Here is a 26,493-nt window from a genome sequence, read left to right as displayed (position 1 = left end):
ACAAGGATCAGGTGTTCACAGCTGTGTCCCAGGGGTGGAGCTCACTGGGGGCCCCCTTGGAGAGAGGAGTTCACACATGAAGGCCAAGACTACTTGGGGTGCCCAGGAATCCGCCCGCACTTCCATCCCACTCTTCACCAGCGTCTCAGGAAGGACTAAGACAACCTGGGGTCAGGATCCTCGGGGTGCTCTCCAGGGTTGGATTCTGCATGCTCAGCTCTGAGCCTGGAGACTCACTCTCCTGCACCTGCATCCTTGAGATGCCAAGGTTTCCCTGCTCACATGACAGGGATGCTTGGGGCACTGCAGGGACTGACAAGAGTGAGTGGTGTCAACCTAAAGAGAAACTCAGGCTCTCCAGGATAAATGAATTTAATCAAGAATAACACATAATTGCAGTTCAGAGTATGCAAGCCTCAGTGGGCCACAGGCATATGGGGGGGGGGCAGTGTGGGGATTGAGGAAAGGGGGAATCTTTTTTTTTTTTTGAGACTGGGTCTCTGTTGCCCAGGCTGGAGTGCAGTGGTGTGACTGCAGCCTCGACCTCCTGGGCTTAGGCAATCCTCCCACCTCAGCCTCCAGAGTAGGGACCACTGGTGCACACCACCACGATGCTGGACTCTTTTTTTTTTTTGAGACTGAGTCTCACTCTGTCACCCAGACTGGAGTGCAGTGGCGCAATCTCGGCTCACTGCAAGCTCCACCTCCTGGGTTCACGCCATTCTCCTGCCTCAGCCTCCCGAGTAGCTGGGACTACAGGCGCCCGCCACCACGCGTGGCCAATTTTTTGTATTTTTAGCAGAGACGGGGTTTCACTGTGTTAGCCAGGATGGTCTCAATCTCCTGACCTCGTGATCCACCCATCTTGGCCTCCCAAAGTGCTGGGATTACAGGCATGAGCCATCGCACCCAGCCTCACTTTTTAAATTTTTTGTAGAGATGGGGGTTTCACTATGTTGCCCAGGTTGGACTCCTGAGCTCAGGGTATCTGCCCACCTTGGCCTCCAAAAGTGCTGGGATTACTACAGGCATGAGTCACTGTGCCCTGCTCAAGGGAAATTTTTTTTTTTTTTGAGACAGAGTCTTGCTCTGTCACCTAGGCTGGAGTGCAGTGGTGCGATCTCACTGCAACCTCCACCTCCTAGTTCAAGGAATTCTCCTGCCTCAGCCTCCCATGTAGCTGGGACTACAGGCGCCCGCCACCAACCACACCCGGCTAATTTTTTGTGTGTATTTTTTGTAGAGACGGGGGTCTCACCATGTTGGCCAGGCTAGTCTTGAACTGCTGACCTCAAGTGATCCGCCTGCCTCAGCCTCCCAAAGTCCTGGGATTACAGAAGCCACTGTGCCTGGCCCCAAGGGGAATCTTTTAAAGACAAGAGAAGTTCCCATAAGTTGTCTTGAAACCAAGGGTTATAAAGAGCAAAGGTTAAAAGAGTTTGGCTCCGTTGCTAATGTTTTTGTGAGGGCTTCTTCAGGGCCTCTTGTTAAGTGTAACATAAACGACTCCATTTGGGTAACGGCAAGTGTCACGGGGGGGAAGAGACCAGCAGAAAGCTTAAGATGACCCCTAGGAGGGCAGGAGGCCAGGGTAACAGAGTTAGACGAGCCACGTGCTAAGCAGGACGTCACTGCCGGGGAGAGCCCTCCAGACACGCAGAAATGCCACAGTCAGGACCGTGGGAGGCAGCGGACTCGCCCAAGGGGCAGGGGGAGCCTGGCCAGGAGAGAATGAGGGAGGGGCCGGGAGTGAGGTTCCGCAGGGGAGAACCCAGGCAGGGAGGGCCTCGGGCGGCCACGGACGCCTCTTTGCCATTTTGGACGTTTTTTGGGGAGGACAACCCGCGCAGGAAGAGCAGTCATCTCAAGCTGACCTCCAAGGCTACCGGGTTGGAGGGCTGAAGCCGGGTCTGAAAGCCCCGACCCGCCTATGGCATGGGGACTGTGGGTCCAGCCGGCCGCTTGGCCCCCTCGCTCGGCCCTGGTCCAGGCGCAGCACTCGGGCCCCGGGGACGATGAGATGCGGCGCGGCCAGCTTAGCTCGCGGTAGAGGCCTCCCCAGCCCGGGTGCCGCCTGGTAGGGTCCGCGACTTCGGGAGGGTCCGGTCCTTCCCCCAGACCCCGCGCCTGGGTGAGGCCCTGGGCTTCTTGCCGGTGACCACGCGGCCAGGGTGGCCCCCAGCCCAGGACGGCTCCCGAGCTTCCCAGCCCCAATCCCACGCCGCGGGGACTCCCTGCCAACATGGCGGCGCCGCCCGGGCGCCTCCCCGGGTCCCGGGTATCTGCGTCTCCCGTGAGGGCGTGGGCAAAGCCGGTGCAGACGGACGACAGGAGGCGAGAGTAGCCCAGCTCCAGACCGGCGAGGCGAACCACGTGGGAGCCCCAGACAGCGACCACGCCCCAAGCGGAACCAAGGCCCGCCCTGTTGCTACAGCTACGCTCCGAGCGCATCTGTGCCGGCGCAAGCGCAATGAACCTGAGGGCAGGACGGAGTCGCGGCCGTTCTCTGACGCAGCCGCCGTAGAACGCGTAGAACGCAGTCCCGTACGCTGGAACGTGCGGAGACAGGCGCAGGCGCAGAGGCCTCATAGAGACGCGGCGCATGCGCAGTCGTGTATCCGTGCGATGGACGGGCTGTTGACGGCTGTGCAATGGCTGCCTGCGAGGGCCGGAGAAGCGGAGCTCTCGGTTCCTCTCAGTCGGACTTCCTGACGCCGCCAGTGGGCGGGGCCCCTTGGGCTGTAGCCACCACCGTAGTCATGTACCCACCGCCGCCGCCGCCGCCTCATCGGGACTTCATCTCGGTGACGCTGAGCTTTGGCGAGAGCTATGACAACAGCAAGAGTTGGCGGCGGCGCTCGTGCTGGAGGGTGAGGTCCGCGCCGGGCTGACCGGGGCCCGGGGCCGCTGTGCCCGCCGCCCTCCCAGCCTGCGGCTCCTAGCGGGGCCTGGGCGGGCGGACTCGACTCCCCTGGCGCCGCCCTCTCCACCCCTTCCCTGCAAAAAGGGGCAAATGTGCGTTCCGGGTCGGGGCTGCAGCGGTCTCAGCGGCCCGAATTCTGCGGGGCGGTGGTGGGAGGAGGGCTTGGAGCCCCAGCAGGTTTTCAAGGCTTCGTTCGCTTTTCTGCAAGGTCCTGGCCCAGGCGCCTGCCCCTCTTGGAGCAGAAACCGGAGGTTCCCCGTGGTGTATGCTCCCCTCAGTACTGTGAGAAATGAGCCCCTCTTGATTGGCTCCTGGTGTGTTCGTGGTGGTCTCAGGACGAAGGGCATTGATAACCGCATCCGGACCCATGCATCGCTTGGGCGGTGCCTGGGTTACATCTGTGGGAATCGCGGGAGTCTTTTTCCACTGCTGATGAAATATGACGGAAATGTTTCTACTTTTTTTTTTTTTTTGAGACGGAGTCTCGCTCTGTCGCCCAGGTTGGAGTGCAGTGGCCGGATCTCAGGTCACTGCAAGCTCCGCCTCCCGGGTTTACGCCATTCTCCTGCCTCAGCCTCCCAAGTAGCTGGGACTACAGGCGCCCACCACCTCGCCCGGCTAGTTTTTTGTATTTTTTTAGTAGAGACAGGGTTTCACCGTGTTAGCCAGGATGGTGTCGATCTCCTGACCTCGTGATCCGCCCGTCTCGGCCTCCCAAAGTGCTGGGATTACAGGCTTGAGCCACCGCACCCGGCCTTCTACTTTTTTCTTATTCACATGTCATCTACACTACTGTATTAATGACATCTGTAGTATATAGTCCCAGCAATGTTCCTACTCCCTGCTGAGAGGGAACTTTTCCCCATTCAAAATAGAGCTGGCTGGGCACGGTGGCTCATGCCGCGTTCCACCCACTACACTCCAGCCTAGGTGTGACAGAATGAGACCCTGTCTCAAAAAAAAAAAAAAAAAGGGCCGGGCGCGGTGGCTCAAGCCTGTAATCCCAGCACTTTGGGAGGCCGAGACCGGCGGATCACGAGGTCAGGAGATCGAGACCATCCTGGCTAACACGGTGAAACCCCGTCTCTACTAAAAATACAAAAAACTAGCCGGGCGAGGTGGCGGGCGCCTGTAGTTCCAGCTACTCGGGAGGCTGAGGCAGGAGAATGGCGTAAACCCGGGAGGCGGAGCTTGCAGTGAGCTGAGATCCGGCCACTGCACTCCAGCCTGGGCGATAGAGGCAGACTCCGTCTCAACAAAAAAAAAAAAAAAAAGAAAGAAAGAAAATAGAGCTGAACACTGGATCTTCCTGCATTCCTTATTGTTGTCACAATTTGTGACAGTTGAGACTTTCCATATGATATATTCAGTAAGAAATGTCATTCTCTGTACCTCCCTTAGAAATGGAAGCAACTGTCAAGATTGCAGCGGAATATGATTCTCTTCCTCCTTGCCTTTCTGATTTTCTGTGGACTGCTCTTCTACATCAACTTGGCTGACCATTGGAAAGGTATCAGAAATACGTGTACTTGAAAATGGTATCTGTGTTGAGGTTTGGTTGGGCAGAAGCAGTCTTGCATTCTACCTTAAACAGCTCCAGGAGGCATATATGGCAATGAATTGGCAAGAAATCAAGATAAAGAGAAAGGTAGAGCTGTATTTAACCACCTGTCTAGAACACAGACGTTAATTTGATGCTGTCTGACTGCTTTCTAGGCATCTGGTGTAACTACTGATATGTCCAGCCTCCCTCATAGAGTAAGTCAGCTGGTGGGCTTGAACTCTCAACCTAAATAACCACACTACTTTCGTAACACTCCTTAGCGTGTATTTGGAAAAGACCAGGCAGAGTTCTGGTGAGGACGTAGAGAATCTCTTGTCAGTCGGTCTAAGATGCTTCTCTGTGGAGCAAAGCTAAAGCACTCCTGTCCATCTGCCACACGCTGGATATCCCTGAATGGAAAATAGGAAGGCAAAAGATTTGAGGTTCTGTGTTATGGATAAGGACACAAACTGCCAAGTGTTTTGAAAAAGATTTCATTCCCGTGGGCTATTGTTGAATTAATTTCAGTCACTATCGGGTCTTAAAATGTTGATTTGTAATGGATAGCACCTGCCAAGCGTTTTTATGAAGCAGTTTAAATCTCTTGTAGGCCTTGTGGCATATTTGAAATAAAATAGCTTCTCTTATTCAGCTCTGGCTTTCAGGCTAGAGGAAGAGCAGAAGATGAGGCCAGAAATTGCTGGGTTGAAACCAGCAAATCCACCCGTCTTACCAGCTCCTCAGAAGGCAGACACCAACCCTGAGGACCTCCCAGAGATTTCATCGCAGGTACTTTGAGCAAATGGTGTGGAGTTATAACTGGGGTTCAATCCAGAGGCATTTCAAACCATTGAAGATTGAAAATAATTATTTTTCTTTACCATTTGTTACCATGTGTTTACCTCTCTCTGGTTCTGGACTGGTCGGATAATACTTGGAGAAAGAGAGGCATAGTCTTTGCTTCATTCTTCTTGAAGACCAGCCATGGCCAGTTCCCATTTTACTTCTGACTGTGCAGTGTCGAATAAGACAGATCTGTTTCCTCTCGAGAAGCCACAGCTGGTAGGCAAGGCTGGTGAGAAACCAGGAACAGACGGGCAGAGGCAGGTGGCACATGGTGTACATCCTGTGTGGAAAAGAGCAGGGCACTGGTGAAGAACAGTGGCTGGTCCTGAGTGCTTAAGGGAGGCCGTGGCACTGAGGGCAAGATCTGAGGGCTGAGAAGCTGCTGGCACCAGGCAAGGTGGGGAGAGGCAGACTTGAGCCTGAGTGAAACTGCCTGAGGCAAGGAGGACCTTGGCATATGCGGGAAGGTGAAATTCTCAGGGCTGGGAGAGGGAGCAGAGATTGGCTCAGACCAGCCTTGGTCCTGCAGATCCTGGAGGCAGCACTGGAGTGTTCCGTTGATGTGTGTGGGAAGATTTTGGCGGGGACTGGATGTCTGAGGTATTTACTGTGAAACTGCTCTGGCTGCTGGGTGGAGACACAGTGGAGGGCAGGAGGCCAGAAGAGCTGCCTGGCCGTGGGAAAAGCTGAGTGGTGGAAGGAGGGCTCCGCAGGAGTGGCCTTGGGAGAAAGAGGGCAGGTCTCCGGGTGGAGGGGCCAGCAAAGGCTGCACAGGCTCTGGCTTGGGGACACTGAGGGGCTCCATTTTGGATCTGCCCACTGTGAGATGCCTGGGAGGCACCATGGAGACCTTGGTGGGCAGGTGGTGCCAGGATCAGAGTCTGCCAGGGGAGACAGGTTTTAGGAGTCCCTAGGTACAGGTGGTTTGTGTCGTCTGGAAAGGTGGTAAGAAGGGGCCAGGCCTAGTCTGGGTGTCACCAGGCTGAGAAGATTGAGGTCAGGGAGGAGGGCAGGGGCAGTGGAGACTGGGGATGGGTCAGGAGGCAGCCAGAGAACCAGGAAAATGTCCTGTCAGTGAATGTTTGGTTCAGGAAGAACAGCCAAATCCTCAACGCCGTTGAGAACACCCGGGTGGTGCTGACTCTGGTGTGGCTGCTCGGAAGGCCCTTAGGGTGTTAGTTACTGTTGTTGGTACATCTGTGATTGTGTCTAGGAGGTGTGGGAGTGCCTTGGGACCTTCACCTGTGACCAGAGTCCTCCGCACCAGGTGGAGGTTTCACTTCCCTTCAGGGCTGTGATAGGGACAAACAGCGCTTTCTAACAGCAGCCTTGGGAGTGGTAACCTGCTGAGGAGCAGCTCCTGGGCTGGGAGATGGAGGCAGGCTGCTGCCCACTGGCTAAGGATCCCAGCAAGAGTGGCATTGCTCCCATGAGCTTGGGTCACCCTCAGACTGCCGTGGGGGTGTTTTGACGTTTTTTCTTTTTTTGAGGCAGAGTCTGGCTCTGTTGCCCAGGCTGACACACGGTGGCACAATCTCGGCTCACTGCAACCTCTGCCTCCCGGGTTCAAGTGATTCTCCTGCCTCAGTGTACTGAGTAGCTGGGACTACAGGCGTGTGCCATGATGCCTGGTTAATTTTTGTATTTTTAGTAGAGATGGGGTTTCACTGTGTTAGCCAGGATGGTCTCAATCTCCTGACCTCATGATCTGCTCACCTCTGCCTCCCAAAGTGCTGGGATTACAGGTGTGAACCACCACTTTCGGCCTTTTTTTTTTTTTTTTTTTTTTTTTGAGATGGAGTCTCACTCTGTCGCCTAGGCTTGGAGTGCAGTGGTTTGATCTCTGCTCACTGCAACCTCCACCTCTCGGGTTCAAGCGATTCTCCTGCCTCAGCCTCCCAAGTAGCTGGGATTACAGGCGCCCGCCACCACGCCCGGTTAAGTTTTGTATTTTTAGTAGAAACGGTGTTTCACTATGTTGGCCAGACTGGTCTCGAACTCCTGACCTCATGATCTTCCCGCCTCAGTCTCCCAAAGTGCTGGGATTACAGACATGAGCCACCATGCCCGACCCTTTGATTTCTTTAACAAGAAAATGTGTCCATTTAAAATTGCTATAAGCTCAATAGAGAGGGGATGGACAGTACCAAAAAGCAGAAGGAAGCAAGGCCACATTCTCCTTTCAAAGGCAGCATTCGTGTCTGTGAGCCGCTTCTCCAAGGGTGGTCTAGCGGGGCAGAGGGTGTAGGGTGGGAAGTGGCCCCGAGAAGGTGCCGTGCCTGCTGGGAGACTCCTATTCTTGATTGGTCATGGGGCCACTGCTCCACATTCTTGGGTGTGAGGGTTTCCGCCTTTGACCAAGGTCTTTGTCTACAAATTGAATTTCCTGACTTGAAAGCCGACAGGTGCTTCCTTTCCTTCTTTGGTCCTTCCTCTCCTTTGCATATGTAGTATCATAACTGCCTGAGAGCAGACTGTGGCATTTTTTCCACTGAAAGATGTATTTCCGCCCCTCACAAGTGACCCATAAGCCAGTACCTAGTGTCCAGGAGCAGCTGGGGTGGTGGGTGGTGAATATTCTGTGTCTTTCTCAAGTGTCGACTTGGAGACATCCTGCCTTCCAGGGACCACTTGCACCGCCTCTCCTGTTCAGACCCTGGCACTTATCTAGACCTGGTTAGGGATGAGACTATGTTTAGGCCAGATCCCTTTCTGTTAACATTTTACTTTGATTGATTTCAATTTTTTTTTAAGTTGTAAAATTATATTTTAATAGAGATGAGGTCTCACTGTGATGCCCAGACAGGTCTCCAACTCCTGAGCTCAAGTGATCCTCCTGCCTCAGTCTCCCAAAGTACTGGGATCATAGGCATGAGACACCACACCTGGCTGATTTCAAATGTTATAGGGACTTAGGAGAGAAAATGGGAACATTGAGAAGGTATAAAGGGGAAAACACAGCAGCCATACATTACCCCTGTTTCCAGTCCAACTCTTGAAACACTTGGTATATGTCTTTCAATTTATTTGACCAGGTGTGGTGGCTCTCACCTGTAATCCCAGCACTTTCAGAGGCCAAGGCAGGCAGATTGCTTATGCCCAGCCTGGGCAACATGATGAGACCCCCATCTCTACCAAAAAAAAAAAAAAAATTAGCCAGGCATGATGGTGCATGCCTATAGTCCCAGCTACCTGGGAGGCTGAGGTGGGAGGATCGCTTAACCCAGGGAGGTTGAGGCTACAGTGAGCTATGATCCAGCCTGGATGACAGGGAGACCCTGTCTCAAAAAAAAAATAATATAATAATTTTATTTGGATAAACACATGTATACATAATTGAGGGTTAGGGTCTGGATTGGTATTTGGATACACACGTGTATACGTAATTGAGGGTTAGGGGCTGGATTGGTCCCTATATTTTTTTAATGCACATGAGAATGTTCCCTTTCATGCAGATTTTTATAGCTCTTCTCCATTGCTTGGATAAACTATCATTTCTAAGTCATTTATCTGTTGATTCTTTCTTCATTTGTAAACGTCCCCATTACATCCATAGTACATAAACTATTAAGAGTTAAAGGTTGTGAATATTTTGAAGTCCTATGATGTGTATCATGACACACTATTTCCGAATTTGCTTCCCCTGCTATGGTGCTGAGAGTAACAGTCAGTGGTACCCTGGCAGCACTGGGCATTCTCGTGTTGGTAATGTTTCCAATGCGACAGTCAAAAACTGGTGCCTGCTTTTCATAGACGTTTGTGTGTCTCACCTAGAAGCAGGGACACTTACAGGAGGGGAGAGGTGATGAGCGGCCGTATGTGCTCCCATCCCGGAAGCTGTCCGTATCCTTTGATGAGTCTTAGGAATTTCATATTTTCCTTTATTATTTGTATGACTGTTGTGAGTTAGAATATTTCATCCTTTACCAAGTATGCTTCTTATGACTTCATCAGGCTTAGAAATTAGTTTTAGAGAACTTTGCTATATAGTAGCAGTAATCAATTAGAAAATATTATTGAAAAGAGATCTCAGCAGGATGCAGTGGCTCACGCCTGTAGTTCCAGCACTTTGGGAGGCCGAGGCAGGCGGATCACTTGAGGTTTGAGGTGAAGAGTTTGAGACCCCAGCCTGGCCAACATGGTGAAACCCCGTCTCTACTAAAAATACAAAAATTAGCCAGGCGTGGTGGTGTGTGACTATAATCCCAGCTACTCAGGAGGCTGAGGCAAGAGAATCGCCTGAACCTGGGAGGCTGAAGTTGCAGCAAGCTGAGATCGCGCCACTGCATTCCAGCCTGAGTGATAGTGAGACTCTGTCTCGACAAAAAAAAAAAAAAAGAAGGAAAGAGATCTCCATCACAATAAGAAGAAAAGAATGCCACCAAGTTCACAGGAATAATCCTGATATTAAAATACATAAGGTCAGTATGAATAAAAGTATAACACTCAAGGTATTTGAAAAGATCTAAATAATTAGACATTTTATTCTTGTGCTATAAAGATTTAAGTGGCCGGGCGTGGTGGCTCACGCCTGTAATCCCAGCACTTTGGGAGGCAGAGGCGAGAGGATCACGAGGTCAGGAGATTGAGATCATCCTGGCTAACACGGTGAAAACCCTGTCTCTACTAAAAACACAAAAACAGAATTAGCCGGGCGTGGTAGCAGGCGCCTGTAGTCCCAGCTACTTGGGAGGCTGAAGCAGGAGAATGGCATGAACCCAGCAGGCGGAGGTTGCAGTGAGCCAAGGTCACACCACTGCACTCCAGCCTGGGCGACAGAGCAAGACTCTGTTTCAAAATAAATAAATAAAAGATTTAAGTTCTCCCCAAATTAATCTGTAAATCCATTGACTCCCTATCAAAATTCAAACCTCTGTTGAAAATTTGGGAATAAAACTAAAACTCAGAAGAACGTCCCTACAAGATCATAAGACTGTGATCATTGAACCCATAGTGATTTTTTTTTTTTTTTTTGAGATGGAGTCTCGCTCTGTCGCCCAGGCTGGGGTGCAGTGGCCGGGATCTCAGCTCACTGCAAGCTCCGCCTCCCAGGTTTACGCCATTCGCCTGCCTCAGCCTCCCGAGTAGCTGGGACTATAGGCGCCCGCCACCTCGCCCGGCTAGTTTTTTGTATTTTTTAGTAGAGACGGGGTTTCACCATGTTAGCCAGGATGGTCTTGATCTCCTGACCTCGTGATCTGCCCGTCTCGGCCTCCCAAAGTGCTGGGATTACAGGCTTGAGCCACTGCGCCCGGCCGATTTTTTTTTTTTTTTTTTAAGACAGAATCTCACTCTGTTGCCCAGGCTGGAGTGCAGTGGCACAGTCTTGGCTCACTTCAACCTCCGTATCTCAGGTTCAAGTGATTCTCCTGCCTCAGCCTCCCAAGTAGCTGGGATTACAGGAATGTGCCACCACACCTGGCTAACTTTTTGATTTTTTGTAGAGGTGAGGTCTCACTTTGTTACCTAGGCTGATCTGGAACTCCTGGGCTCAAGTGATCCTCCTGCCTCGGCCTCCCAAAGTGCTAGGATTACAGGTGTGAGCCACCGCGCCTGACCCTCGTAATGGTGATTTAAGACTAGATGATCTTAGTGATGTAATTCTAATAGTTTCTTCCGACCTTCCACTGTGGACTCAATAGCAGGGAGATGAAGAGGACAGTGATTGCGTGACCTGGTGGGGAAGAGACTAGACAAACACACAGTGGAACTAGTGGCTCACATCTGTCATCCCAGCACTTTGAGAGGCCGAGGCAGGCAAAAAAAAAAAAAAAAAAAAAAAAAGGCTGGGGTCAGGCGTGGTGGCTCACGCCTGTAATCCCTACACTTTGGGAAGCCAAGATGGGTGGATTGTTTGAGACCAGGAGTTCAAAACGAGCCTGGCCAACATGGTGAAATCCTGGCTCTACTAACAATACAAAAGATTAGCCTGGCATGGTGGTGGGTGCCTGTAATCCCAGCTACTTGGGAGGCTGAGGCAGGAGAATTGCTTGAACCTGGGAGGCAGAGGTTGCAGTGAGCCAAGATCGCACCACTGCACTCCAGCCTGGGCAACAAGAGCAAAACTCTGTCTCAAAAAACAAATAAACAAAAACAGGCCGGGCACAATCGCTCATGCCTGTAATCCCAGCAGTTTGGGAGGCTGAGGTGGGTGGATTACCTGAGATCCGGAGTTCGAGACCAGCCTGGCAAACATGGTGAAATCCCGTTTCTACTAAAAATACAAAAATTAGCCAGGTGTGGTGACACGCACCTGTAATCCCAGCTACTGGGGAGGCTGAGGCAGGAGAGTTGCTTGAACCTAGGAGGTGGAGGTTGCAGTGAGCCAAGATTGCACCATTGCACTCTGGCCTGGGTGACAAAGCAAGACTCTGACTGGGATTACAAGCATGCGCCACCATGCCTGGCTAATTTTTTGTACTTTGAGTAGAGATGGTGTTTCACCATGTTGGCCAGGTTGGTCTTGAACTCCTGACCTCAGGTGATCCACCTGCCTCAGCCTCCCAGAGTGCTGGGATTACAGGTGTGAGCCACCGTGCCCAGCCATAAGTAGTCATTCTTTCCTTTAAAAAAAAAAAAAAAAAGTGGAACAATCTAAACATCCATCAGTAAAGAAGTACAAAATTATAGTTTGGGCCGGGTGTGGTGTCTCCAACCTGTCATCCCAGCACTTTGGGAAGCCAAGGCAGGAGGAATTCGTGAGGCCAGGAGTTTGAGACCAGCCTGGGCAACGTAAGGAGACCCTGTCTCTATAATAATGAAAATCAAGGTTTGGCAATACCACAGAAAACCGAGGCCATAGGAGAGAATGAATTTGCCTCTAGACTCAGGAGGAACTAAGCCTTGGTCCGTGACACAGTCTGCAGCTTTCCCACGCTCCTGTTCACATGGGGAAGGAAGCAGAGGATGGGGCTCTGTGCCTGCAGGTGTGGAAACAGGGAACGGGGCGGTGGGGGTGGCCAGAAGACCCGCATCACACAGCAGGGGGGCGCCTGGCAAGGGGAACCCAGCTCCATATGTCATGGGAAGCTTTGTGCTTTGTAGTGAGGATGTGGGCGCCTTACTCACGTTGCGATGACTGTGCGGGAGGCCTGGGGACCCAGAGCTGTTGCTGGAGCTGGTGTTTGCTGCACCCCTTTCTTATGAAGCCTTTAGGACCTGTGAGAGTTTGGAAATATTCCCACCGCGGGAGGGGCTGAAGCGCTTTGCCTGGGGCCGTTTAGCCAGCTGGCAGTGTCCCCAGGCTCCTAAGGAGCTGTCTTCTGAAGCTGCCTGTCGTGTTGAAAAACGAAAGTAATTTAGTCTGAGGTGAGGTGGAAGCTCAGTCAGTGAGGTGTGGGCTGCACCTGAGGGTGTCCCGTAGAGGGAAAGAAGGGCAGCCTCGCAGGCGCCCCATGATTTCCTGGGTGACTGATTTCTCTACAGAAGTCACAAAGACACGTCCAGCGAGGACCACCTCACCTGCAGATTAGACCCCCCAGCCAAGACCTGCAGGACGGGACCCAGGAGGAGGCCATGAAAAGGGAAGACGTCCCTGTGGACCCCAACCCGGAAGGAGATCCTCAGAGGACGGTCATCAGGTACAGAGCGCAGGGCAGGCTGCACACCGCAGCTCAGGGCTTTCTATTCCAAAAAACAAGAGCACGAAAACGCATTGTGTCTATTTTCCTTTGAAACTGACAATGTATGCTCTATCATCTGTCTTCATCAACCTTAGATTACAGAATCGAAGTTTTAAAACTGGAGGTCAGAGCTAAATTAGGTCCCCGATAATGTCCTCATGGTATGCAATAATGTCTCAGAACATTTCGTGTGGTGTGAAGGGTGCACGGGTGGGTGGGGATGGGGAGCCAGGCTCAGAGGTGGACACTGGCTGCCCGGGCCACCTCCTTTCCTGAGCCCCATCTGGTCGAGCAGAGAGCAGAGCGAGAGGGAGTTGCCCGGTGCCCAGGCTCCCAGGGTGCTGTCCTCTGCCCGGTTGGTCAGGTCCAGGTTGTGGATCCCAGTGAAGCTTTGTTCGGTGCTGGGGTATCTCAGCCTCGTTTCTGGCTCCATGTTACGCTCTTAGAAACAGAGTTGATGTAATTGAGGTGGAAGGCAGGGATCCCCGCAGGCGTCCTGTCTCCCCCACAAAGTGTGGGCCAGACCTGAGCTCTGCTTCGTGGACAGAGCCAGGGCTAGTGAGGGCTGCTGTGCAGGAGTGGCCTGAGACAAGCACCGTCAGCCATGAGAGATGGGCTCTGAATAAACGGGCCCAGAGGCCCTGAACTCAGGCGCATGGTGAGAGGCGTGGATGTGTGCATGTGAGTGGTCCTCACTGCCAAGAGGAGAATTTGAGGGCCACTGCACTCTAGTTAGCGTTGGCATGAATGCAAGGAGACCTTACTTCCAGAGCAAAAGAGCATTTGACCTCAGCCTGTCAAAAGTGCCACATTGGTACTCCCAGCATGTAAGCCATCCGTGGATATAAGAGGCCTTTCGCTGAGCATGGGACAGATTCACCACAGGGCCCCACGAGAACGCTCAGGCCCAGCCACAGCTAGGAGGTTGTGTGGAAAGCCCTCTACACAACCTCGTAACTGTTCCTGATGGCCATCGGACGGAACTCTGGATGGGGAGTTTGAGTGGCCATGCGTCTCGTGTGTAGGGACAGTCCCCGTCTGTGTGGCCATCCTGGCATCCTGGGGCCACCTCACTGTCATTAGTGCCCCTGTTTGGATGACAGATTCTCTGGACCTCCACCGTAGAGACCCCCTGCCTCTGGCCTCTGCAGAGGTATTTCTCATGATTCTCCAAGCTCTGGTCTCTGACCTCGGCCAGCTTTGACCTTGCAGCAGTGCTGTGGTCTTGACTCTCAGGCACGGGAGCTCAGGACTGAACTGTATGTTTCCTGCCACTCAGCAGCCTGCACCGCAGGAAGATGGGGCCGTGATGGGTGCAGGGCCCTGCCTTGGCTGTGGGTGTGGAGCGTGGGGATGGGAAACACGGAGCCACACGTGTTTGACGGCAGCTGACGCCCTTCCTTCTCCCCCAAAGCTGGAGGGGAGCGGTGATCGAGCCTGAGCAGGGCACCGAGCTCCCTTCAAGAAAAGCAGAAGTGCCCACCAAGCCTCCCCTGCCACCGGCCAGGACACAGGGCACACCAGGTGAGGCCACGCCTGCACCCCTTCCTCCCCAGGCGCTCGGGGGCTGGTGGCTGATGGGTGCAGGCTTCGTCTCAGCCGTGGTGGGTGCCCCCAGCCCTGGTGTGCACCTTGCCCTTCAGCATCCCCCTGCTGAGTCCTCACTGGCTCTGCAACCTTGGTGACACCATGTGGCTCTTGGCCTGCTGTCCCTGAGCATGTGGCTGCAGAAGAAGGTGTGTGTGGGAGATTTGTGTCTGGGCCAGGCTGCCCCACGGGATCCCTGGAGACGGCTGCCCGTGCTGCATCGCCGGTCTCGGCCTGGCCAGTCCCAGGCCGCTCTGCGGGCCGCTTTATTCTGAGCACCATTTGTTGGGAGCCTCCCAGGTGCAGGCCTTCGGCCAAGCTCAGTGCATGCCGGCCTCTTTCAGCCTCATGACTGTAGGGTCCAGCCCCACAGGGTCGGAGGGTTTTTCTCCCCGTGTGCGGAGACGAGGGATTGTAGGAATAAAGACACAAGACAGAGATGAAAGAGAAGACAGCTGGGCCCGGGGCACCACTACCACCAAGACGCAGAGACTGGTAGTGGCCCCGCATGCCAGGCTGCGCTGATACATATTGGATACAAGGCAAAAGGGGCAGGGTAAGGCGCGAGTCATCTCCAATGATTGACAAGGTCACACGAGTCACGTGTCCACTGGACAGGGGGCCCTTCCCTGTTTGGCAGCCGAGGCGAAGAGACAGAGAGAGAGGACACAGCCTACGCCATTATTTCTTCACATCAGAGGTTTTTAGTACTTTCGCTAATTTGCTACTGCTATCTAGAAGGCAGAGCCAGGTGTACAGGATGGAACACGAAGGCGGACTAGCAGCGTGACCGCTGAAGCACAGCATCTCAGGGAGATGGTCAGGCCTCCGGATAACTGCGGACGGGCCTGACTGATGTCAAGCCCTCCACAAGAGGTGGAGGAGTAGAGTCTTCCCTGAACTTCCCCAGGAAACGGGGACTCCCTTTCCCGGTCTGCTCAGTAGTGGGTACTTTTCCTTGGCACTGACGCTACCGCTAGACCACAGCCCACTTGGTAACGAGCGTCTTCCCAGATGCTGGCATTACCGCTAGACCAAGGAGCCCTCTGGTGGCCCTGCCCAGGCATCACAGAAGGCTCACACTCCTGTCTTCTGGTCACTTCTCACTATGTCCCCTCAGCTCCTATGTCTGTATGACCTGGCTTTTCCTAGGTTATAGTTGTAGAGCGAGGATTATTATAATATTGGAGTAAAGAGTAATTACTAGAGACTAATGATTAATGATATTCATATATAATCATATCTATGATCTATATCTAGTAGAACTGTTCTTACTTTATATATGTTGTTAGACCAGAACAGCTCGTGCCCTCGGTCTCTCACCTCGGCACCTGGGTGGCTTGCTGCCCGCACATGACACCCTCTGACACGGTACACCGGTCCCCCTCCCATTCTCCAAATGGAAAACCAGGGCTGAGGCCGCCACCGCCAGAGTCGTTTGCTTGTCTGTGGGACTCATGGCAGATTGCTGAGTCTGGAACCCTGCTCTCATCATGCCCCCAGGTGTCTCTGAGGTGGGGAGGGAGCCCAGAGCCGGGACTCCTAGCCCCAGGCCTGTGAGGGATGTGTAGCAATCTCTGCGGCATTAGTGAGTGCAGAGGCAGAGCCAAGCCATGAGCACGAGGAGGCCTCAGAACCTTTCCTGAGAGGACGTGTGGTATGGTGCCATTACACACGTGTCAATCCACACATTAGTCAATGTTGGCTGGGTGTGGTGGCTCACGCTTGTAATCCCAGCACTTTGGGAGGCTGAGGTAGGAGGATGGCTTGAGTCCAGGAGTTCAAGACCAACCTGGACAACATAGTGAGGCCCCATCTCTACAAAAAAAAAGTATATATATATATTTGAGACAGAGTCTTGCTCTGTCACCTCACTGTAATCTCCACCTCCTGGGTTCAAGTGATTCTCGTGCCTCAGCCTCCCGAGTAGCTGGGATGACAGGCACCTGCCACCACGCCCAGCTAATTTTTGTATTTTTAGTAGAGACGAGGTTTCACCATATTGGCCAGACTGGTCTCAAACTCCTGACCTCAGGTGATCCGCCCACCTTGGCCTCCCAGAGTATTGGGATTACAGGCGTGAGCCACCGTGCCCGACCAAAAAAATAGCATTAAAAAAAAGAGTGACCAAGGCGACTCTAGTGAGTCTGCAGTGTGCGTCTTGTGGAGCATCTGAAGCCCATAGGGCAGAATGAGTGTGTGTGAGTCGAGGGTGTTCGTGTCAAGGTCTGCACCCATCAGCGTTTCACATTCTGAGTTGGCACCACACTCACCTGCTGCTCCACAGGCTCCACTCTGCTGTCCCAGAGCCCTTAGGGCAGCCAGTCTTGTCCCTTTGGCCAGAGGCCACCGAGGCCCAAGGAGGGCGTGCCTGCCCAGGCGCCAGGCGGAGGTGCGCAGGCCCCAGGCTGGTGGTCGGGTGCCAGGTGCCATCCTGTGTAGCCTCCGGAGGCCTCAGGCCCTTGCCAGACTGTGTTCTCCCTGGGGGCTGCTGCAGCCTCTGTGGCCCCGCCCTTTGCTGTGCCCACCACCGCTCTTCCCGTCATCCCAAACTCACGGTCATCTTTGCCCAATGGGGGTCACAGCAGCGCTCTGCCTGAGGGTGTCCATCTGTGCCGAGGCCCGCCACGGCCTGTGCTCTCTCTCCTACTAGCGCATCCAAACCATCGCCAAAAGGGCGTGATTGACGTCTTCCTGCACGCATGGAAAGGATACCGCAAGTTTGCGTGGGGCCACGACGAGCTGAAGCCTGTGTCCAGGTCCTTCAGCGAGTGGTTTGGCCTTGGGCTCACGCTGATCGACGCACTGGACACCATGTGGATCTTGGGTCTGAGGAAAGGTACCTGGTGCTTTCTGGGGAGGGGCTGAACCCTCTGTGTGGGCCTCGTGTGCTGAGGCAGAGTGTGGGTTGCACGTGGAGTGAGCGCTGTGGTTTGCATCTGACCATGGGTTTTCCCTTCCTCTGGGTGCAGGAGTGGACGTGCTGACTATGGTCAGTTCCTGTTCTTCTCCAGCCACCCAGGGCACACACAGGGCAGCTGTCCCCGGACCTCTGCAGGAGTTGAGCGTGGCCTCTTTGGGGGACGTCCAAGGGGCATTTCCAGGCTGTGCTGCTCTTGGAGCAGGGGGTGGTGGGGGTGAGTGACTGTGGGCCCTGCTGGGTCCAGATCTCAGCAGCGTCCTTCGTAGACCAGCATATCCATTTTGAATTGGGAGTATGTGTCTTCCGTTATTTAAGCGATATTTTAAACATTTACCTAATTTTTTGAATAGGTTGAAGACCACCAGTAAATTGCTTGTGTGATTTTTTTTGTATCATGGCCTTTGATTGTGACCCATTTGTGGTCACAGTGACTGCACTGCTGACTCTGTTTTATTCACAAATGTTGGAGACTTCAAGATTTACCCCCTTGAGACGGGAGGTGATGTTGAAGCCCTGCAGCAGGGGAACGATAATGCCCCAGAACGTGGGTTTGTTTTTTATTTTTTTGTTTTTGCTTTTGTTTTTGAGATGGAGTTTCACACTGTTACCTGGGCTGGAGTGCAATGACGCAATCTCGGCTCATTGCAACGTTCGCCTCCTGGTTTCAAACATGAGTTATTTGGAGACAGAGTCTTGCGACGTGGCCCAGGCTGGAGTGCAGTGGCACGATCTCAGTTCACTGCAGTCTTCGCCTCCCAGGTTCAAGCGATTCTCCTGCCTCACCCTCCCCAGTAGTTGGGACGACAGGCACACACCACCACACTCAGCTAATTTTTGTGTTTTTAGTAGAGATGGGGTTTTGCCATGTTGCCCAGGCTGGTGTCGAACTCCTGGGCTCAAGCTCTGCACTTGCCTGAGCCTCCCAAAGTGCTGGGATTACAGGCGTGAGCCACCATGCCCAGCCAAACGCATTTTGAAGATTGAAGATGGACAGATCATAGGAAAACGTTGGACCCATCCATTTGTCTCTGCATCCTTTACTGTTTTGTTATAGAATTTGAGGAAGCCAGGAATTGGGTGTCAAAGAAGTTACACTTTGAAAAGGACGTGGACGTCAACCTGTTTGAGAGCACGATCCGCATCCTGGGGGGGCTCCTGAGTGCCTACCACCTGTCTGGGGACAGCCTCTTCCTGAGGAAAGCTGTAAGTGTCTCGGGGTGTCCTGCAAGGAGACAGTGGACGCGCATTCAAGGAGTTACCCCTTTCGCGGACTTGTGGGGATGTGACTGTTTTCCTGTTTCCTCTTCGAGTCTGTTTCTGAGCCCATATTCGTGAGCTGATGCAGCCACTTTGATCACCACTGACCTTGTAGAGACATTCACTCAGTGCAGTGGTGCCCGTTTCCTTTGCTGCTGTGTCGGCCCCAGAGAGCCTTCAGCGCCACCAATGAGGCCAAGGGGGCGAGAGTCATGACGTGTAGACGAAGCCTCTGGGTGACCTGAAACGTTGGTTCTCTGCTCTGCTCTGCTCGTATACCAGGAGGATTTTGGAAATCGGCTAATGCCTGCCTTCAGAACACCATCCAAGATTCCTTACTCGGATGTGAACATCGGCACTGGAGTTGCGCACCCACCACGGTGGACCTCCGACAGCACGGTGGCCGAGGTGACCAGCATTCAGCTGGAGTTCCGGGAGCTCTCCCGCCTCACAGGGGCTAAGAAGTTTCAGGTAAGGGGGCGGGCTTTCCGGCTGGACATGGCTCCCTTGGAGCCACCTTTTGCTCATCACAGCAGGTGCTGTGTATGTGTGTGTGTGTGTGTATGTTTTCAGGTTTTTTATTGTGATAAAACACAGAAAACGCACCACCTTAACCATTTCCAGGCATGCAGGTCGGTGGTGTTACATTCACGCTGTTGCAGGCATGCAGGTCGGTGGCGTTACACACATTCACACTGTTGCAGGCGTGCAGGTCAGTGGTGTTACATTCACGCTCTTGCAGACATACAGGTCGGTGACGTTACATTCACACTGTTGCAGGCGTGCAGGTTGGTGGTGTTACATTCACGCTGTTGCAGGTGTGCAGGTTGGCGTTACACACATTCACACTGTTGCAGGCATGCAGGTCGGTGGCGTTACACACATTCACGCTGTTGCAGGCGTGCAGGTTGGTGGTGTTACATTCACGCTGTTGCAGGTGTGCAGGTTGGCGTTACACACATTCACACTGTTGCAGGTCGGTGGCGTTACACACATTCACGCTCTTGCAGGCGTGCAGGTCGGTGGCGTTACATTCACGCTGTTGCAGGCATACAGGTCAGTGGCGTTACACACATTCACGCTGTTGCAGGCGTGCAGGTCGGTGGCGTTACACACATTCACGCTGTTGCAGGCGTGCAGGTCAGTGGCATTACACACATTCACGCTGTTGCAGGCATACAGGTCAGTGGCATTACACACATTCACGCTGTTGCAGGCGTGCAGGTCAGTGGCGTTACATTCACGCTGTTGCAGGCATACAGGTCAGTGGCGTTACACACATTCACGCTGTTGCAGGCGTGCAGGTCGGTGGCGTTACACACATTCATGCTGTTGTGCAGCCATCACCTTCATCTCCAGAACCCTTTTCATCTTAAAACTGAAGCTCCCCTTCCCCATCACACAGTGACACCTCGTATCCCTCCCCAGTCCCTGGAGAACACTATTCAGCTTTTTATCCTTGGACCTCACTGTGTGGAGTTCCTCGTGTGAGTAGAATCACTCACGATTTGTCCTTTTTTTTTTTCTTTTTTTGAGATGGAGTTTCATTCTGTCACCCAGACTGGAGTGCAATGGTGCAATCTCAGCAAATGATTCTCCTGCCTCAGCCTCCCAAGTAGCTGGGATTATAGGTGTGTGCCCTCACGCCCAGCTAATTTTTGTGTTTTTAGTAGAGACAGGATTTCACCATGTTGGCCAGGCTGGTCTCGAACTTCTGACCTCATGATCCACCCGCCTCGGCCTCCCACAGTGCTGGGATGACAGACGTGAGCCATCGCACCCGCCTGATTTGGCCCTTTATTTGGGCTCCTTTCACTCAGCGTCTTTAAGCTTCATACGCAAAGACGTTTCAGAAATTCCTTTTTAAGGCTGAATATCCGCTGCGTGGCCACGCCACTTTTGTTTACTCCTCCCTCTGCCGGTGGACACCAGGGCTATGCCATTTTGGCTGTTGGAAGCGCGGGTGCACACACCTGCCTGAGGCTCTGCTTTGGTTCTTTTGAGTAGTAGAAATGGAATTGCTGGATCACGTGGTAACTCATTGTTTAATTATTGAGGCCCCACCATACTGTTTTCACAGTGGCAAAACCGTGTCACATTCCCACCAGCAGTGCCCAGGGCTCAGCCTCCACACCCTCGCCAGCACTCGCTGCTTTCTGTTTTGTGGGCAGTGGCCATCCCCGTGGCGCTCACATGGTGGTTTTGATGTGCATTTTTCCCAAGTGACGAACGGGGCTGGGGATTAGTTCATGTGCTTATTGGCCATTTGTGCATCTTTTTGGAGAAATGCCTGTTCAAGTCGTTTGCCCTTTTTTTTTTTTTTTGAGACGGAACCTTGCTGTGTCACCCAGTCTGGAGTGCCGTGGTGTGATCTCGGTTCACTGCAGTTGCACTCCACCTCCCAGGTTCGAGCGATTCTCTCGCCTTAGCCTCCCGAGTAACTGGGACTACACCCGCCACCACACCTGGCTGTTTTTTTGTACTTTTAGTAGAGATGGGGTTTCGCCATGTTGGCCAGGATGGTCTGGAACTGACCTCTGACCTCAGGTGATCCACCCATTGGCCTCCCAAAGTGCTGGGATTACAGGCGTGAGCCACTGCACCTGGCCTCTTTTTTTTTTTTAAACTCAACATAATTCATAGGTTCACTGCCTGGTATTTTATTTGTTTTTTTTGCTTTTTTTTTTTTGAGACCGAGTCTCACTCTGTCGCCCAGGCTGGAGTGCAGTGGCCAGATCTCAGCTCCCTGCAAGCTCCGCCTCCCAGGTTTACGCCACTCTCCTGCCTCAGCCTCCCACGTAGCTGGGACTACAGGCGCCCGCCACCTCGCCCGGCTAGTTTTTTTATTTTTTAGTAGAGACGGGGTTTCACCGTGTTAGCCAGGATGGTCTCGATCTCCTGACCTAGTGATCCACCCGTCTCGGCCTCCCAAAGTGCTGGGATTAAAGGCTTGAGCCACTGCGCCCAGCCTGTTTTTTGTTTTTTTGTTTTGAGACAGAATCTATCTCTGTTGCCTGGGCTGGAGTACAGTGGCACGATCTTGGCTTACTGCAACCTTTTCCTCCTGGGTTCAAGTGATTCTCCTGCCTCAGCCTCCCAAGTAGCTGGGATTATAGGCGCACACCACCACGTCCAGCTAATTTTTGTATTTTTAGTAGAGACGGGGTTTCACTGTATTGGCCAGTTTGGTCTCGAACTCCTGACCTCAGGTGATCCACCGACCTCACCCTCCCAAAGTGCTGGAATTACAGGCGTGAGCCACCGCACTTGGCCCACTTCCTGTTTTTTTAATTAGGTAGTTTGTCTTGTTGAATTGTAGGAGTTCTTCATTCTGTATAGTTACTCCATATCAGAAGTGGGATTTGCAAATATTTTCTTTCATCTGTTGGTTTTGTTTTTACTTTGATTTTTGTTTTCTATTTTTGAGAGACAAGGTCTCCGTTGCCCAGGCTGGAGTGCAGTGGCCTCCTGAGTAGTTGGGACTACAGGAGCTCGCAGCTACACCAGGCTAGTTAAAATGTTGTTTAGAAAACCCCTGTCTCTCTTTTGTAGAGACAGGATTTTGCCATGTTGCCCAGGCTGGTCTCAAACTCCTGGGTTCAAGCAATCTTATCACTCTGGCCTCCCAAAGTGGTGGGATTACAGGTGTGAGCCACTGTCCCCGGCCTCTTTTTACTTTGTTAATAGTGTATTTTAATAGATAACAGATGATCATTTTCATGAAGCACAGCTGGTCTGTTTATTGTTGCTCATGCATTTGGCCTTACGTTCGAATCCCTGTTCTTCTTCATGAGCTGAACACATCCCTCTTTAGAGCAACTGTGACCACTTGTGGTGAGAAGTGCAGCCCACACCATCCACGTGAGGCTCCCATGCAGACGTTTAGAAGGCGTTTCCACTGCAGCTCAGAAAATGGCCCCAGGCGCCCATGGGCACCCCCACGTCACCAGGGCCTCTGGTTGCTGTAGGTACACAGGGATAAGCAGCCAGGCCTCGAAGGCGCTTGGCACGGGTTTGGGTGTCTGCGTTGGGTAGACATCCGGAGAGCCCTTGCTGGGCGTGCCCTAACGTCCCGGTACCCTGTGCCCCACTGTGGGCCAGGACGGCTGGTGCTGCCGGCTGGGCGTGAGCCCTGAGGAGCTGAGGGTGGCTGTGACTTGGAGGACGAGTGGGAGCTCCCCAGGAGGGCGTGGAGCCGGGTGTTTCACATCATCAGGAGCAACACTGGGCTCAGAAGGCAGGCACACTTGCTGTCCCTCCAGAGCCGTGGCTGACGGCCAGCTCTGGCAGGCTCCCGTGAGGACAGTGCCTGTGGTTGTCAGATGCTGTCCCTTCGAGTAAGGGATGACAGCCATCCTGAAGACGGGTCAGCTCTGTGGTGACCGCCCGTCGGGAGCAGTGACATTCAGGTGTGTTGCACTGGTGGCTGTGTGGCTGTGTGGTGTGACCACCAGGAGCCATGTGGGCGAGGACAGCTGTGGGCCGGGCACAGAGCTCTCGGCTGGGAGTCAGTCGGTGCTGGGGCGAGGGGAGGCATAGCTCACAGAGCCCCTCTACGGCTCACCCTGCAGCTCTCCCCGGGCAGTAAACCCACTGTCCCCCTTTCTGCCGCAGGAGGCCGTGGAGAAGGTGACGCAGCACATCCACGGCCTGTCTGGGAAGAAGGACGGGCTAGTGCCCATGTTCATCAACACCCACAGCGGCCTCTTCACCCACCTGGGCGTGTTCACGCTGGGCGCCAGGGCCGACAGCTACTATGAGTACCTGCTGAAGCAGTGGATCCAGGGCGGGAAGCAGGAGACACAGTGAGGCCCGGCCCACTGCCCCCAGCTCCCGCGGCGCCCCACTCCTGCTGCCCCTGCTCCTGCTGTCCCCCCGCCCCACTGTGGGTCAGGAAACCACAGCCGTGCCAGGCCTGGCCCAGGCATTTCTGTGGGGAGTGTATTCATTTACTTCTCACCGTGGCCTCGGGGGGTGAGGGGGGCATCGTCACTGAAGACCATGGGCTATGCAGGGTGGCACCTTCTGTCCGGCAAGGGCCAGGCCTGCTGTGCTTGTGTGGGCCCAGCATGTGCCTGTCCCTGGTGCCACCCAGGACCCGTGCACCATCCTGGTAGAGTGAGGTGACTGCTGACGTCCACAGGTTGCTGGAGGACTACGTGGAAGCCATCGAGGGGGTCAGGACACACCTGCTGCGGCGCTCTGAGCCCAGTAAGCTCACCTTCGTGGGGGAACTTGCCCACGGCCGCTTCAGTGCCAAGATGGTGAGTGTGTCCGTGGGGCCTTCCGGCCGCTGCCCCTTTTACCTTGGCTTCCAAGGTTCCTGAGTCGTGATGTCAAAAAGAACAACGAAATCCTGGCCATGGTGCCTACGTGGAGGCCCTAAGTAAACCATGGCTGCCTGGCCAGGCCTGTCTTGGCAACAGGGCAACGAGACCTTGTGTGGCACCCGGGGTGGGCAGGGCTTCCCCAGAGCAGCTCCCTCCCCCAGCCCTCCCCGTGCCCGGTGTGCAGCAGGTCCTTGGGTGGTGTGTGGGAGCCAGGTTGGAGGGCCTGGCCCAGGCGGCTCCACTGTTCCATGTCAAGTGCCCTCGCATGGCCTCCCCTCCCAGGGTACCGGGGCCGAGGCAGCGCTGGGCCCCCACGTTGGCTGCCCGTGCAGCTGCAGGCTGAGGGCCGGGCCTGGGATCTGGGGCTGAAGAGACCCTCTGATTCCAGGACCACCTGGTGTGCTTCCTGCCAGGGACGCTGGCTCTGGGTGTCTACCACGGCCTGCCTGCCAGCCACATGGAGCTGGCCCGGGAGCTCATGGAGACGTGTTATCAGATGAACCGGCAGATGGAGACGGGGCTGAGTCCCGAGATCGTGCACTTCAACCTTTATCCCCAGCCGGGCCGTCGGGACGTGGAGGTCAAGGTGGGCCTGGGCCTGGGTCGGGGTCCGTCAGGAGGAGGGTGCTAGCAGGGCTGGCCTCGCCCTGAGCTCTGCTCTGCCCACAGCCGGCAGACAGGCACAACCTGCTGCGGCCAGAGACCGTGGAGAGCCTCTTCTACCTGTACCGCGTCACAGGGGACCGCAAGTACCAGGACTGGGGCTGGGAGATTCTGCAGAGCTTCAGCCGGTTCACGCGGGTGAGTGTCTGTCCTCGCCCCTGTGGTCATGGCCACCGGGCCACAGACGCATCTGGGCCGTGGGACTCAGGCTGGCCCCACCCTTGGTGGTGGCTGTCACCTGGGTCAGGGAGGGGTGGGCTTGCTGCAGCCTCAGGGTGGCCACACTGCAGCTTGGGGGCCCCGGCATCCCCATCCCCACTGAGCTTCATGGTGTGCGGGACCCAGAGTACTCAGAGGGGCAGGGCACCCCTCATTGTCATCTCTCAGGACCTATCTGGGGAGGATCCCTCCTGTGGGCCCAGCATCCCCTCCAATTTCGGAGGCACGCACCCATGACTGGAGCGCCATCCGCACTGCAGGCCAGGCCCCGTTTGAGGTCATGCCCTCCACGTTGGAGCCAGATGAGGCTGAGTCACCTCCTGGCTCTGCTGTCACCTTGGTCTGAGGCCCCTGCTGCCTCAGCTCCCACCGTCTGCCCTGTGTCCTGTGCCCTGAGAGGCAGCTGTGAGGCCCCGAGCTCAGGTTCTGGGGCAGGCGGTGTCTGTGGCGGTCGCCTGAGGGTTGTTGGCATCTCCAGGTGGGCTCTGGTGGAACCACAGCTCGCCCGGAGGTGGCCATCATTGAGGCACCCTCCACCCCGAGGCTGCGCTGGCGGCTGTGTTCACCATGAGGTGGAGGGCGCTTTGGTGATGAGGCTGAGGGGGGTGCAGGGTGCCCCCCGTCTGGTGACGAGGCCCTGGCTGTTGCGCAGGTCCCCTCGGGCGGCTATTCTTCCATCAACAACGTCCAGGATCCTCAGAAGCCCGAGCCCAGGGACAAGATGGAGAGCTTCTTCCTGGGGGAGACGCTCAAGTATCTGTTCTTGCTCTTCTCTGACGACCCAAACCTGCTCAGCCTGGATGCCTACGTGTTCAACACCGAAGCCCACCCTCTGCCTATCTGGACCCCTGCCTAGGGGGACGGCTGCTGGCGGAGGGACTTCGGGTGGGTGGAGGCGCCTTGCTGGGTCTGTGGCATTTTCCAAAGGCCCGCGTGGTGCCGGCAACCGCTGAGTGGCCCGGGCTCCGAACTGGCTCCGGGCTCCCCTCGTCTCTGCTTTCATCAGGACACCGTGAGGCCGAGTGAGAGCTGCCGTCTTTGTGTGGGCCGGGCCACTGGAGCCTCTGCCTGCGTCCTCCAGAAAACAGGAATCAGGACTCACGATGACTGAAGCCTGAGCAGGTCTCTGGGCCGACCACCGTGGGCTTCGAGGTGGTCCCTGGTACTGTGGTGACCGAGTGGACAGCCGAGGGTGCAGCTCTGCCCAGGCTCGTGAAGCCTCAGATGTCCCCAACCCAAGGGTCTGGAGGGGCTGCTGTGACCCCACAGGCCCGAGGCTCCAGGGCTGGCTCTGGTGTTTACAAGCTGGACTCAGGGATCCTCCTGGCCGCCCCACAGCGGGCTTGGAGGGCTGGACGGCAAGTCCATCTGGCTCACAGGCCCCTCCAGTGGAATGGGTCTTTTTGGTGGAGATAAAAGTTGATTTGCTGTAACCGTGTGTCTGCTGTGTCTATAGGGGTCTCCGTGACGGGAAAGTCCGGGTGGATGTTGTGGAAAAGCTATTCTTCGGGTCGTGTCTCAGAATTCAGTTTGCTGAGACTGGACTCCAGCTGTCCCCTGCTGGGGGGGCAGGGAGAGGC

General features: G+C 54.5%; 1 protein-coding gene, 1 long non-coding RNA gene, 1 other non-coding gene and 1 pseudogene across 15 annotated transcripts; 3 read left to right on the top strand and 1 right to left on the bottom strand.

Moving 5' to 3' along the window:
• Nucleotides 1-1,236: 1,236 nt before the first annotated feature.
• Nucleotides 1,237-2,628, bottom strand: LOC117099115 (annotated as a pseudogene). Its single transcript, XR_004443697.1, has one exon. The product of XR_004443697.1 is annotated as an uncharacterized LOC117099115 (transcript).
• Nucleotides 2,502-26,346, top strand: MAN1B1 (mannosidase alpha class 1B member 1). 2 transcript variants are annotated; one of them, XM_033238443.1, is made up of 13 exons: nucleotides 2,502-2,870; nucleotides 4,325-4,433; nucleotides 5,119-5,255; nucleotides 12,738-12,892; nucleotides 14,349-14,458; nucleotides 17,175-17,360; nucleotides 18,499-18,647; nucleotides 18,984-19,172; nucleotides 23,316-23,506; nucleotides 23,845-23,965; nucleotides 24,420-24,617; nucleotides 24,701-24,832; nucleotides 25,566-26,346. In XM_033238443.1, the coding sequence occupies exons 1-13, from the start codon at nucleotides 2,652-2,654 to the stop codon at nucleotides 25,767-25,769; spliced, it is 2,100 nt and encodes a 699-aa protein (XP_033094334.1). In that variant the 5' UTR covers nucleotides 2,502-2,651; the 3' UTR covers nucleotides 25,770-26,346. The 2 variants fall into 2 exon arrangements, with proteins under 2 accessions (XP_033094334.1, XP_033094335.1); XM_033238444.1 differs by lacking the exons at nucleotides 2,502-2,870; nucleotides 4,325-4,433; nucleotides 5,119-5,255 and adding an exon at nucleotides 12,397-12,620.
• LOC117099494 lies at nucleotides 10,900-10,985 on the top strand. Its single transcript, XR_004443831.1, has one exon. It is a non-coding gene; the product is annotated as a small nucleolar RNA SNORD62 (small nucleolar RNA).
• LOC117099116 lies at nucleotides 19,179-20,327 on the top strand. 11 transcript variants are annotated; one of them, XR_004443708.1, is made up of 4 exons: nucleotides 19,179-19,413; nucleotides 19,490-19,519; nucleotides 19,559-19,646; nucleotides 19,678-20,327. It is a non-coding gene; the product is annotated as an uncharacterized LOC117099116 (long non-coding RNA). The 11 variants fall into 11 exon arrangements; XR_004443702.1 differs by having other exon boundaries at nucleotides 19,559-19,608; nucleotides 19,678-20,325; XR_004443706.1 differs by lacking the exon at nucleotides 19,490-19,519 and having other exon boundaries at nucleotides 19,567-19,646; nucleotides 19,678-20,326.
• Nucleotides 26,347-26,493: the final 147 nt, after the last annotated feature.

Source organism: Trachypithecus francoisi, unplaced genomic scaffold, assembly GCF_009764315.1.
Source record: "Trachypithecus francoisi isolate TF-2019V2 unplaced genomic scaffold, Tfra_2.0 Lachesis_group16, whole genome shotgun sequence".
In the NCBI taxonomy this organism is placed as follows: Eukaryota; Metazoa; Chordata; class Mammalia; order Primates; family Cercopithecidae; genus Trachypithecus; species Trachypithecus francoisi.
Note: the sequence above shows the minus strand (reverse complement) of the source record. Positions and strands in the feature narration are given on the sequence as shown.